This window comes from Barbatula barbatula (assembly GCF_947034865.1).
Source record: "Barbatula barbatula genome assembly, chromosome: 4".
Taxonomy (NCBI): domain Eukaryota; kingdom Metazoa; phylum Chordata; class Actinopteri; order Cypriniformes; family Nemacheilidae; genus Barbatula; species Barbatula barbatula.
Window position 1 is genome coordinate 9,715,836 of NC_136768.1, and position 12,466 is coordinate 9,728,301.

Below are 12,466 nucleotides of genomic sequence, written 5' to 3' on the forward strand. Positions count from 1 at the left end.
ATAGATGCTCAAAATGGCGGAGCGGGAAGAATCACGACAGGTGAGTCTTGTTAGTCATTCAACACAAATCACTGGCTACAATTATGCTGCCTTCACACGTGCTCTCGGAAATTCGATTATACCTACTTCAACCCGGATTGCAACTAAATCCGTGAGAACGTGAAGGCGGTATTAAGTAGTGTTCTTGCCATGTTCGTATTTGTTACGTATAGCTAGCTAGGTAGGTAGAAATTATTTACCATGTTTCCAATAGGTTTTTTCGAAGGCCTGAGAACTAGTAGCCTACTAACTAATTGTTTCATCATTACATGTTAATGTAATGGCGACTCCGTATGATCCTATTAAGATTTTGTGACTGTTTGTGCAGGAACTTTCTGCACAAGTGGAAAGCGCAGCTCGGGCTTTAGTGCAGATAATTGCAAAGGATCTAACTCCGGGCCGCCCCACATCCAATCCCCCACAGGCACATATCCCCTCTCCCTCTGTTTCTTTTCCCTCATCCAACCTCTCCTCAGACGCTAGGGTGAATCATGCTCTGAAAAGGTTTGGCCCATAGAGGGAGAATATTCTTGTTTTTTGTTGTGCAGTCTCCCACCTAAACCGCTTTCATTAGCTTTTACTGTTTGACAGAAGCCACTAGTAATTGTTGTTTTGCATTTTTAGGCAATTTCCTGCCTTTTTCAATTCTAGTGGTGACCATTCAAGAGGCAAAGGCAAAAGACGGTTTGTTTCACAGCCAACACACATGGTTCCACGGATCAAAACAACCGAACTACAGATTTATGTCTTATCTGAACCCGCTGCTTCAAACACGCCCAAATTAACACCAACTAGTTCAGAGGAGCTTGTGCTCGCACATGCTGGACTTGGCAAGAGGCTTGTCACTTTTACAGAATCTGCTAAACATGATGAGGTAAGATGATTAAACAAACGTGCTGCACATGATCAATTAATAAAAAAACCTGAAGATTGTCCCCACAGATAATAAAGCATCACATAAAGTATCAGATGGTCCAATTATATACTTTGGCTTTTTGACATGAACACTTCAAGCAATAGTAATGTTTTTTTAGTAATGAAATGTTTTCTTGCTGAATTATTCAGTGTATTAAAAACATTGTTTGAGTAAATTATCATTTATTAAGAAAAATGACAATAGTCATTTATTATATGTTCATTAGATTTTTGATCAGTTGGAGGAAGAGTTTCCAAAGTTAAAATGTCTGAAGAGAAGCTGGATGTTTTACAAAGCCACAGGTACACATTTGAGAATTAGATGTGAACATATTACAATGTGATAAAATTATCTAAATAATAAAAACACGCCCCCCAAAAAAGTGATACTGATATTACTGTATTTACATTCTGTTCAAAAAGGTGGAAGTGGGGGCCGAAAACTGTCAATGATTCTAACTGATGCAGAGGGCTACACTTTGCGGGCACTAAAATCTGCCTCCAACAATGGGAAAAATGTGCTTTACTTGGTTCCAATCCAGGAAGCACTTTCCACAGATCCTCTACCCTATGATGCTCCTGAATTCTCTAAAATGCCCCATGCCGACTGTGTCTCTTGTGGCCAGAAAATGCCTCTTCAGATGTTGGCTTTACACGTACAGGAATGTTCAGTAAGTAATTTCATTCTTCATTTGACTGTTTTCATTAAATTATATGAATTTTTTTAATGAAAATTAGAGCATTAAACAATTAATTCATGCAACCTGTGAAATAGAAAGCAGACTCTGAGATTATAGAAGAGGATACTCCTCCTGATGATGTTCAGGTCACAGATGCTGAAGAGACATTTGGGGTAGTTATTATTTCAGATATTCCTAAAGAAAAAACCGTTACATCAGTGTTTTCATATTGAGTGCAATAACCTTTCCTAAATGTGTGTTTTTACAGACTTGCCCCATTTGCCAGACAACTATACTGACTGATTTTCTCCAGACCCATGTTAATTTATGCATTGACAGGTAGTAATACTTAAGATAGTTTTCAAAATTAATAAACTTGAAAAATGAACATCTGAGATTTACTTTTGTTTTTTAAATAAGAAATAGTCCAAGGGATGACACAAATGGCAGTCCCTATCAGACTGAAGATCTTCCTGGACCATCATCATCATCAGGAGTGGAATCATCTGGATCATTGGAGAGGTCCTTCATCTTTGAACAGGCAAAGAAAGGTACATTTGAAGGGTAACATTTATTGTACTATTCTTATCAATAAAAACAAAATAACCTAAGGGGTTATTTTATTATTGTTCATGCAAGAATGGCTGATCTGATTATTTTATTGATTATTTCACTTCCTGATAGAATGGATGAGGATTGTAGATCCACGCAAAGCATCTCTGCTGTTCTGCAGGACTGTGCTGAGAGAACAGAGCAAGGAAAAGCCACTGCGTTTTTATCTAGATTTGAAAGATAGCCCTGAAGACCAAGACAGAGCCATATTATCTTTCTATAAGGCAAAGGGAATCAACTGGGCTGCTCCACTAAAATGCATATTACAAGATATATTGTAATATGTACTTTTTTTAATATGGTAATTAGCAGATTTATAGATTTTGTAATCCAAACATTTCTCTGTTGTTTTACATTTGTTGCTATGTTCTTTCATGCCATCTTTAATAATGTATCCTCATTGAAATTAATTTAAAACATTTTACAGGAGATGCAGCCATTGGTGATGGGGTCAATAGACATCTCCTGAGTATGGCTGTTGAAAAGCTGAGGACTGGCTTTTCACTGAATTTTGGTATTCATGGTGTTATTGGAAATGTTTTAAACTTTACTGTCTTAATTTATGGAAAAAAGATAAAGAATTTATCTTTAACACATTTGAATTCCTTTTCAGGCATAGCAGATGTAACACTCCTGTTTGAGGGTGAACAGGATCACCTTGTTCCATGTTGCAGTCAAACTCTGATTGATAGTGACTTATTTGTGGTTGCTGGGCGCATGATAGGCCACTCCTTTCTTCATGGTGGGCCTTTGGTTCCTGGAATTAGTCCAGCCATAGTTCACGTGTTGATTGGTGGTCCCATCGAGACTGCAGAGATTAAACTAGAAGATTGTCCAGATTTGGAACAGAGGCATACCATCCAACTGGTAGGTGCTAAACATTTCTGTCTATTTACTTGTATTTAAGAAACATCTCAAATTACAGAGTACATATTATACAGTACATATATTTTTCAAACTATAAAAAAAGGCTTTATTACACTGCGCTCTGAAATACATGATTCTGATTGACCACTTCCGACATTCCAAGGGTTATTATCCTCAGATAGCAACCGCTTGAAACTAATAACACCCAGCAACCAGTATGCTGCAAATCACTTTGACAAAAATTTTATGTAAATATGTATTTTGACCAAATTAAATGTCCGTGACATTTAAATGTGGTTTCTTAACTTAAAACCAAAAGTAAACAGAATTATCTGAAGTTGAGGTTCTTGATGGTAATTAAAATAAAGCAGTGTAGTTGTATGCTTTTGGAATGTTGTTAAATTAAATGTTTTTATTAGTTGCAAGGTAACCAAAACCTCTCTGAAGAGGAAAAGGAGGAAGTTACCAGACTTGCAGGGTCATGGGACCTTCCTGGGTTTTCTGAACACCACCGGAAATGGCTGTTCAATAGGTTGCTGCAACAAGCTGTGAGTGTCTGAATCTTTTAATAAGCTACTTGATTTGTTTTGTTGTCATTTGGACTGTTCATTAATGTTATAAAACACTGCTGTTCCTCAGTCAGATTTAGTAAATCCCAGATATGTGTAATTTAAGCAAGTCCATTCACTATCTTTAAAGTATACTTTTCCTTAGGTTTTGTACAGGACTAAATGTCAAGTAAAGCAGCTGAGGCGTGGAATCAAAGAAACCAAGGTTTGGCCATTGATCACAGCACGAGAAGATGTAATTCAAGTCGTCTTCCCAAGGGCATGTGAAGTTCAGTATGGTCCAGAGGTATATCCTTTACCTGATTAGACACAAGTTCTATCTCTTAAAGTGTTTGAGTTTTACATTTTATTTGTAGGTCATTATTCAGCACATTGCTTGGCCTGTTCCCGATTCTGATGACGATGATGATGACATTTTGCACCCTGAAATTGTCACTCGTCAAATTACATTTCTTCGGGAATATATTCAGAAAGGTAAGTTACCTTTTCAGTGAAGTTGCTGCTATTAATACTATTCATAATTTTGTAATTTGATGTAATGTCTTGTAATAGTATTAGAGATGTGTTTATATAAACTTTGTAATTCTCTATACAGCCACCTCAGAATCTTATGTCATTTTGGACTAGATGGGAGGTTCCATCTAACAGTTTGCAGGTTAAAGTGTGCAAGGGAAAATTCTTCAAGGCTTCCACCTGCAGCAGGACCCTAATGCTTCCTGCTGACATAATAACAATGGATGAGTTTTCTTCTACTTTGCAAGCTTGTGCAAACACAGCATCTACTGGTTTTGGATTGGTATAACACTTTCACAATACGATTCTGATGATGTTCTTACTCAGTTAGTTTTGACTGAAGAAATCTTATTCAAGGTTCTTGATGTTCCAAAATCATTGAATTTAATTGCACATGTTAGAAATGTCGTACTGTCCTGTTTTTACATGCAGTAAATACTAAATAAGCACTTTGATTGCATTGTTCAAATTAAGTGAAATGTTATACATACAAGTGTTCAAGCTAACCTGCAACCAAATTCTGTACAAACGTGAGCGTCTGAAGGTATACGTCAACTCCAAATAAATCAGACTCCTGTAGTGGGTCTATCTGTGATACAAGATGCTCAATTTGCTCATTTGTGAGTTGCAACATTTGAATTGCAGGCACATTGACCCCAAAGTGATCAGCCTCAACATCTCCATGTTCAGCTGCAGCAGAGTTTGGAAAATATGTCTATAACAAAAAATATCGTTTTGGTTATTTTTAGACTCTACCTTTAACATACAGTATATATCTACCACAGTGAAAATTGGAAGGTGTACCTGTCTAGAGAAAGTGGAACAACAAGAAAATACACAGTAATGCATTTCAGGGTTAAGGAAATTACCTCAGGGTTACTTATTGGATTCTGATACTGCCCAACTTCCCACAGCTGATTTGGGGTCAGGTTGTTCTCGGTCCTCAAGGAATGGTTATCCCAAGCATCCCTGAAAGCATTGAGGCTTGCTTGTATGCGTGGTAAAAAAACATAATGACAGCAAAAAAGGTGGGTGAAGTTGTTTATATCAAGATATCCACAGTCCTCAAGCCGATGTAGAATGTCATAATACACTCCAGTGACACACATCTGAACGTCTCGCCAAAGGCGCTCAATCCTGGTAAAACGCAGTATAAAAATTATGATTCACATGGTCTGTAAAAATTTAATGACTAGTATCTCAGAACTATATGGTGAGAAGGGGAGTGGTACAATTACCGCTGATTTTGCACACTTTTGCCAGCAATGAAGCTTGCATTCTCTGTTCCTCGTGTTGAAAACATCAGCCGCGCCACACCTACATTTTCTCCACCGTGATCTCCACGCACTCTGAAAAATAAAATGTTGATTTCAAAATTCTAAATCAGATAGGTAACCAGATTAGATGTCTAATACCATAGTCAAATTATTGTAACTTGCAGGTATAAAAAAACACCAGTGACATTCCTCAGGCACTATTATTTGTGTATCAATTGTGTAAGTATCAAAAGCACTACTGGTTTTAAAAAGCAAATCTGTCGAGGAAACATTAAGTGTCTGTAAAACTTGATTAAACCTTACCTCAGGGGATAACCATACTCTTCAACTGCCTCATTGAAAAATCCAAGCATTGTTTCAGAGCGATTGTTGTCTGCAATGCGTAAGTACATGATCTGAAAAAAGGAAAAAAAAAAGCACAAAAGCCTTTAAGTACACCTTTGCGCCTAGAGGGTGCACATTAGTAGGTAAATATTTGTACCAAATGTATACATATCTGCATATTATATGTACCGTTAGGCCTTTTTAAAGGGTTCCAGGCCATTGTCATCTTTTGTTTAATTTTTCCTGACGGTGTACAGTGACTGGTTTCCAGCACAAATTATAGAATGCATATTTAGAATACAGTTCTAAGGTTGAGATGTCTTACCTTTCTTGAATATCCATCTACACCCCCAAAGATAACCATGTTGTATCTAAATCAAAGGTGAAAATATCAGGGCAAGTTAGAAAACAACTACAATATCATATGAAAATAAAATGCAGCCAAAGCATCACATTTTACACATAAATACATGTGTTCTACAGTTGAAGTTGGCATTACCTTATGAGCTTGTGGTTTGTGTCTATATGATATAGATACTTGGGATATGGAACCGAATAAGTTCGTCGGGCAACACAACCAAGCTGGGACATTCGTGAAAGAACACCAAGACCATCAACACGACGCATGGATGCATATATTCTGTCCCACTGCACTCGGAATCCTTTAGCAATGAGGGCTCCTCTGACAACCCTGTACCCTATGTTTGGCATAGTACTCTTGACTTCAGACACCAAGGAATCTAGCTCTTCATCCGTACAACTACTGTAGAGTGATGAAACTGACAAGTTACATTCACTCATCCGCCGATAGAGTGTTGTACGAGAGACACCTAAAATTTTACTGATGCTTTCCTGAGGTATTCCAAGCTTCAGAAAGTAAACTAATCTGTCCTCGGATATATGCATTCTTGGACGTCCACATCCATCTGGTCTCTCAATCTCCACTACAGTTGCCACCTGCTGGGCTTCTTTGTGCTGCTGAATAAGAGAATCCAAATTCATCAAACTTCTGACTAAGTCCTCTGAAATTCCAATGTTTGCTGACATGGCAGAAATTAAGGGCATTTCTTGATGACAAACAAATTGCAAATATTCAATGTCCAGCGGTGGGTGTTCCAGTGCATAAGTCACTCTTGAAAGTAGTCTTCGAAGAACTTGTTCTCTCACAGACTCCTACAATGCATTTACATAAACAGAACAGTTATTCAATATAACAAGGTATGATCAAAATAAGATATAAGCATAACTGGTTAACATAATCAAATAGACAAATACAAAAAAGGTTTGATTTATAATAACCTTTGTTATATGGACTATTATAGATCAGTGGTGGATTCACAGATTCTGGTATTCTAGAGCTTTGTACTTAAAATGTCCCAAGAATTAAAGGACACTTTGATATCAAAGGTTTCACAGACAAGGCTTAAGGCTAGTCCCAGACTAAAATGAATGTTTGACCTGTCTTTACAGAATATGACTTGCCCAGAAATATGTTAGAATACATTACAATGGCACTAATATATTTTAAGGCATTTTTATAAAAGCGACATAAATATCAATTTAACTAAGGTTTAGCCCTTGATTGAGACAAACCATAGTGTCGCCAATTTCAGCAAGGAAAATAATTTTGCTCTTTGTAGGAAAATAAGAGACAGTATCAAGGACAATCAAGTGCATGGTGTCGTTTTTTTAAACTTTAGTTACTTGACTGTCATGTAATGTGCTATAAAACGTACAGGCTTTGATTACCCCCATTTGAAACAAACTTGTAGAAATGTTTACTTAAGTTAATAGTTAATGCAAGTTTATTTAAATTTTCTAACGGTACATCAATATCAAACAAATTACCCAACTGCACATTTACAATTCAATTCAATTCAAATAGCTTTATTGACATGACTGTAAATATTACAATATTGCCAAATCACAAAATACATGCATAAACACAGGTAAAAACAAATTAAAACAATATTTTAACTTACATAACAGAAGAGTATTACCCATCGCTACTTCTATGTCTTACATCGATGCTAATATGGAACAGTCGCAGAGCAAATCTTTTCGCGAAATACTTACTTACTGTCACTAGATATAAAATCACAGCCAATACTGGTGCTTGTTAATTTTTGGATGTTACAAGTCTGTTGTTGAATGACTAACAAGACTCACCTGTCGTGATTCTTCCCGCTCCGCCATTTTGAGCATCTATGTGAGTGCGAGACGGCTTCAGCTTGAGTTCCCGCCCTGCATTGTAAATCAAAACGTGATTGGTCGTAGGGGAAACGTGCCGCGATTGGTCAGCACCGTGAGACCGCTGTCCGATTGCCTCGAGTAGATAGTGGGCGGAGTCCACCTATTTGTGGATTGTGCGCACGTCTTGACGTTAGGAATGTTTCAAAATCCACAAATGCACAGAGAGCCATCCACAAATGCGTGCACTGATCCACAAATGCGTGCACTGATCCACAAATGCGCAGAAAGCAATCCACAAATGTGCAGAAAGCGATCCACAAATGTGAAGAAAGCGATCTACAAATAAATATCATTAAAATACATTTGTTAATAATTTTTATTTGCAAATCTCATTGTATTTATTTGTGAATTGCATTTATTTTTGTGGAACGTCTAACATATATTTATGGTTCGCTTTTTGTGCATATGTGGATTTAAAAAAAATTTGTGAAACTCTCTATATTTATTTGCGAATCGTAGTTTATTTATTCAGAATAATGAAACAAATCTGACCCCATACACGTGAAGCCACCGCTCAATGCGCACGCGGCGGGCCGATCCAGGTTTCTGCTGCAGAGAGTGAGAGAGAAGCGTGCGGACAACACAGCAACATTACTTCAATGCTACAACAAAGGTACTAAATCCATAAAAGAGCTACTTACAGGACAGTCCCGTGTTATGCTAGATTCTTGCGCTGTATCGCGGGTCTCGGTCGTTTTACGACCGATGTTGAATGTTAAGTGTGCTGCTAAGCGTCACATGCGGAATCTGTACTTTAATGAGATTAACAGGTGACTGGCTAAAGGTTTAGCGGCGATTGTTATCAAGCGTCGTGTTTTGACAAGGATCCAAAGGTTTCGGGATGGTAGCCCGCTTATGCCACCTAGTGGAGTGGATGACGCAAATTTGAGGTCAAGTCAAAGAAAATCAGTATGTAAAGCGGAAAACAATAAAGAGTTTTATTTCTCTATATATACGAAGTCGTGGAATTTAGAAGAAGCGACGATCTCAACTATATGAATTAAAACAATTCTTCACGTTAGGTGGCGGTATTACACAGTTAACCTCACAAAACTGAAACTCATAAACGTGATCATGTGACGCTGGGACGCTGCAGTTTTCATAGAATTTACCATTACTGATTTTAACCCAATATACGATTTTGTTATGGTCCTGATATACACTGGAATATAAACCTCTTTTACTCAATGACCCAAATGATAAGGTAAGACGACATCTTGTATATTTGTCCACTTAATTGTCTAAGGGTGACGTTGATAGCTTACTGTTGTTTCACGATTAAACGATGCTTTCTCGTTGGTATTTGCAGACCAATGGCGTCTCGTGTAAATAGTTCCGACATATTTTGTGGTTCGGCTCTCAAATATCCATCTCTTCTCGCACATATGCGCTGTTTTGCCACACGCGTGTTTTAGACAAAGGCCCACATCGGTCGCTGAATTGTTTTTAACTACGCCGCCATGTTAGACAGGACGAGACAGGCAAGCATTTCTTTTGCTTTACTTTTCTCAAGCTGTACGTTCGGTTTTTTCCAGGGTCGTGTTTTTACACGTTAGATATTTGCGTCCACGCCATCGAACGCGAACAACTCGCTTGCTGGTTTTAAACCCTCACGCGCACAACAACCTCTTTCATCATCGCATTACGTGCTCTCTCGCGCGAGTAAATGCGCGTTTGTAATATTAATGTGCAACATTCATTGGCGAACAGGCTAAATATCGTCAAAGGAATCAGTTATCGTCTGAATAATGTCGATACAAGATTCTATCGTCTTCTTCAGTTAATACTTAATTTCTAAATCATCTGCATTATACAATTCATTATTTAAAAATGAGACACTTAAGCATACTAACTTATATATGCAGTCAGTAAATTCTAGGTGTAAGTAGCCTACACGGATTTTTAAATGGTTATTTCAAGCCTGGCGTGTTTGAATGTTCTGACATTTCTTATGTGTTTCAGGGGTATGAAGAAAAAATGCAATTACCAGAAGAACTGTCTTTGATGGGCAGGCCGCAGTGGATAAAGAGGTATGAGCTCTAAAGGCACCGAATCTCTTGGTCCTTTGTTCCAGCCGGGCTTGTTTGAATGTTCTGACATTTCTTATGTGTTGCAGCACGAAGAGGCGGAGCCTGACACCCGGGAGGCGGAGCCTGACACCGAGGAGGCGGAGCCTGATACCAAGGAGGCGGAGCTGCACCTGTTAGAGGAGGTAAGTGGAGTCAATCGGTGTGTTCAACTTCATGCAGTTCCGCAAAAACCGATTAGCGGATGACATCACATTACCAGGAGAGAGAGTGTCAAGTGTCGACCGCGTACACTTGAATAATTCTCACGGTACTGTGATGCCATGCGATAGTCGGTTCGAGCGGCACCGCATGAAGAGTGCAGGGGGGTGGTATGCTTAAATTTTTTTTTGAGGCAATTTTTTATTTTTTTTAGGCCCAAATATTGGAATCTGGAGCATAACCCCCTCTTTACACACTCTGGAATCTCGGGGAGAGACACGCTCCGGTGCTTCCCCCCTTCTGCGGGTATACCCTTTATTGGACTGCGCATTTCACACATGGGTCAGCCACCCTGTGTGTTACGGATTACGGTCAACGTGTGCATGTCAGCCACCTGGCCTTGAACCTTGAATCTTCCGATTCAGTGTCAGTGCTCATACCCCCTGAGCCACTAGGTTCTGCACACTTCTGACGATGCTCCTGGCGTGTTCGTCTTTTGTTATACCCTTTAGATGCGTAGGAAAAGTGCACAAGCAAACAAATACTTACCTGGTCTTGAACCCTGAACCACCCTGTCCGCTCTCAGTGCTCTTACCACTGAGCCACTGGGTTCCCCAGGGTTCAGGCGATTCTCCAGGCGTGTTCGTCTTTCGTAGGAAAAGTGCACAAGCAAACAAATGCTTACCTGGTCTTGAACCCTGAACCACCCGGTCCGCGCTCAGTGCTCTTACCACTGAGCCAATGTGTTCCGCAGGGTTTCGGCGATTCTCCAGGCGTGTTCATCTTTCGTAGGAAAAGTGCACAAGCAAACAAATGCTTACCTGGTCTTGAACCCTGAACCACCCGGTCCGCTCTCAGTGCTCTTACCACTGTGCTAATGGGTTCCGCAGGGTTTCGGCGATTCTCCAGGCGTGTTCGTCTTTCGTAGGAGAAGTGCAAAAGCAAGCGTGTTTGTTTGTCTTTCTTAGGAAGCAAGCAAATGCTAACCTGGTCTTGAACCTTGAACCACCTGATCAGTATCATTGCATTGAAATGTGAAACAGAACACAAACACTGTCAAAATGGACTTGAACCCTGGTCCTTTCGGTCCCATGTCAGTGCTCATGTGCACTGAACCACCGGGCCCTAAATGTTTGTAAAACCTCTGCTGGTGTGTTGATCTTTTTTTTAATTATCTGATTTTATAAAAAAATTGAAATATTACACAACTACAGGCAGCTGGACTTGAAGCTTGGACCTATTAACCAAGTATCAGTGTTACCTACCTCTGAACCCCTGGGACCTGCACGCAACGTGGGGCATTTATATTTTAGTTTGATTGCATAAGAAATGCAAATAAGTACACAGCTTCCAGCAAGCTTGAACCCTGGACCTCCTAACCAAGTGTAAGCACTAAAGCCCTGTACTATTTGGGTTGGTCTCCTGGCTAATTTTTATTTATTATGTTTCATCTACATAGGAGAAAATGTAGGTATGTGAACTCCAATTGGTGTGGAGTTCAAGTCCAAGTTTTTGGTCTAATGTTAGTGCCCACACTTCTTAGTAAACAAGATCCTGCATTCTTGTGATTGTTCTACTGGCACATTTATCTATGATTGTATACATCTAGATTGCAGAAGTGTCACTGAGCACATAAAGTAGGTCAACCTGGACTTGAACCCTAAACCACATAGTCTAAGGTTATGTTGGGTCACACCACTAGACCACTGCTACCAGCACGTTGTGGCTGGTTCAAGTGGTTTAGCTTTTTAATATACAAAATACAACCTAAATCTCAACGTTGTCTCACATGCTTATAAATAGATTTCCACTGGCAGGCGGGTGAATACTTCAACTTCAATCACTCTGGGCTCCTTTAGTGTCATCAGCTGCCTTTGTAATTGTTTAGCAATTTAGCTAGTGACGAAATGCATATTGTTCCTTTAATGATCATTTTCTAAATAAAGTTTTATTTCTAAACAATCTCATCGTTCTTGTGTGCTTTGTTTGGTGCTGATAGTTCTAACAATTTACAAACACTATCTTTATGAATGGACTGAAAATATAGAACATGTAATAATGGAATGTTAAAAGTAGATGTTAAAGAACAAATACTTATTCTACCGTATCTAAAACTGTGCATTGTCCTAGTGTACAAGACCCACTGGCCTACTCAATAACAATCTCTAATGTTAATGTTCCAGGATTTG

General features: G+C 39.0%; 2 protein-coding genes and 1 long non-coding RNA gene across 13 annotated transcripts; 2 read left to right on the forward strand and 1 right to left on the reverse strand.

Annotated features, from left to right (window-relative positions):
* Window positions 1-4,793, forward strand: LOC306893172 (uncharacterized protein). Its single transcript, XM_079454851.1, has 14 exons — window positions 1-40; window positions 664-913; window positions 1,182-1,257; window positions 1,378-1,625; window positions 1,730-1,807; window positions 1,903-1,973; window positions 2,055-2,185; window positions 2,319-2,547; window positions 2,674-2,760; window positions 2,860-3,113; window positions 3,533-3,661; window positions 3,828-3,968; window positions 4,039-4,156; window positions 4,278-4,793. Exons 2-8 carry the CDS (start codon window positions 746-748, stop codon window positions 2,525-2,527), a joined length of 981 nt encoding a protein of 326 aa, XP_079310977.1. The 5' UTR covers window positions 1-40; window positions 664-745; the 3' UTR covers window positions 2,528-2,547; window positions 2,674-2,760; window positions 2,860-3,113; window positions 3,533-3,661; window positions 3,828-3,968; window positions 4,039-4,156; window positions 4,278-4,793.
* LOC306893170 (uncharacterized protein) lies at window positions 4,559-11,554 on the reverse strand (the record flags this gene model as incomplete). Of its 11 annotated transcripts, none has more annotated exons than XM_079454848.1 (10): window positions 4,559-4,910; window positions 5,065-5,332; window positions 5,434-5,544; window positions 5,776-5,867; window positions 6,122-6,167; window positions 6,296-6,969; window positions 7,966-8,040; window positions 8,542-8,598; window positions 10,037-10,249; window positions 11,145-11,266. In XM_079454848.1, the coding sequence occupies 7 exons, from the start codon at window positions 7,999-8,001 to the stop codon at window positions 4,698-4,700; spliced, it is 1,440 nt and encodes a 479-aa protein (XP_079310974.1). In that variant the 3' UTR covers window positions 4,559-4,697. The 11 variants fall into 11 exon arrangements, with proteins under 11 accessions (XP_079310974.1, XP_079310971.1, XP_079310972.1 ...); XM_079454845.1 differs by having other exon boundaries at window positions 7,966-8,325; window positions 11,145-11,237; XM_079454846.1 differs by having other exon boundaries at window positions 10,037-11,554.
* LOC306893173 lies at window positions 9,105-12,233 on the forward strand. Its single transcript, XR_013786548.1, has 4 exons — window positions 9,105-9,253; window positions 10,012-10,079; window positions 10,166-10,261; window positions 10,492-12,233. It is a non-coding gene; the product is annotated as an uncharacterized lncRNA (long non-coding RNA).
* Window positions 12,234-12,466: the final 233 nt, after the last annotated feature.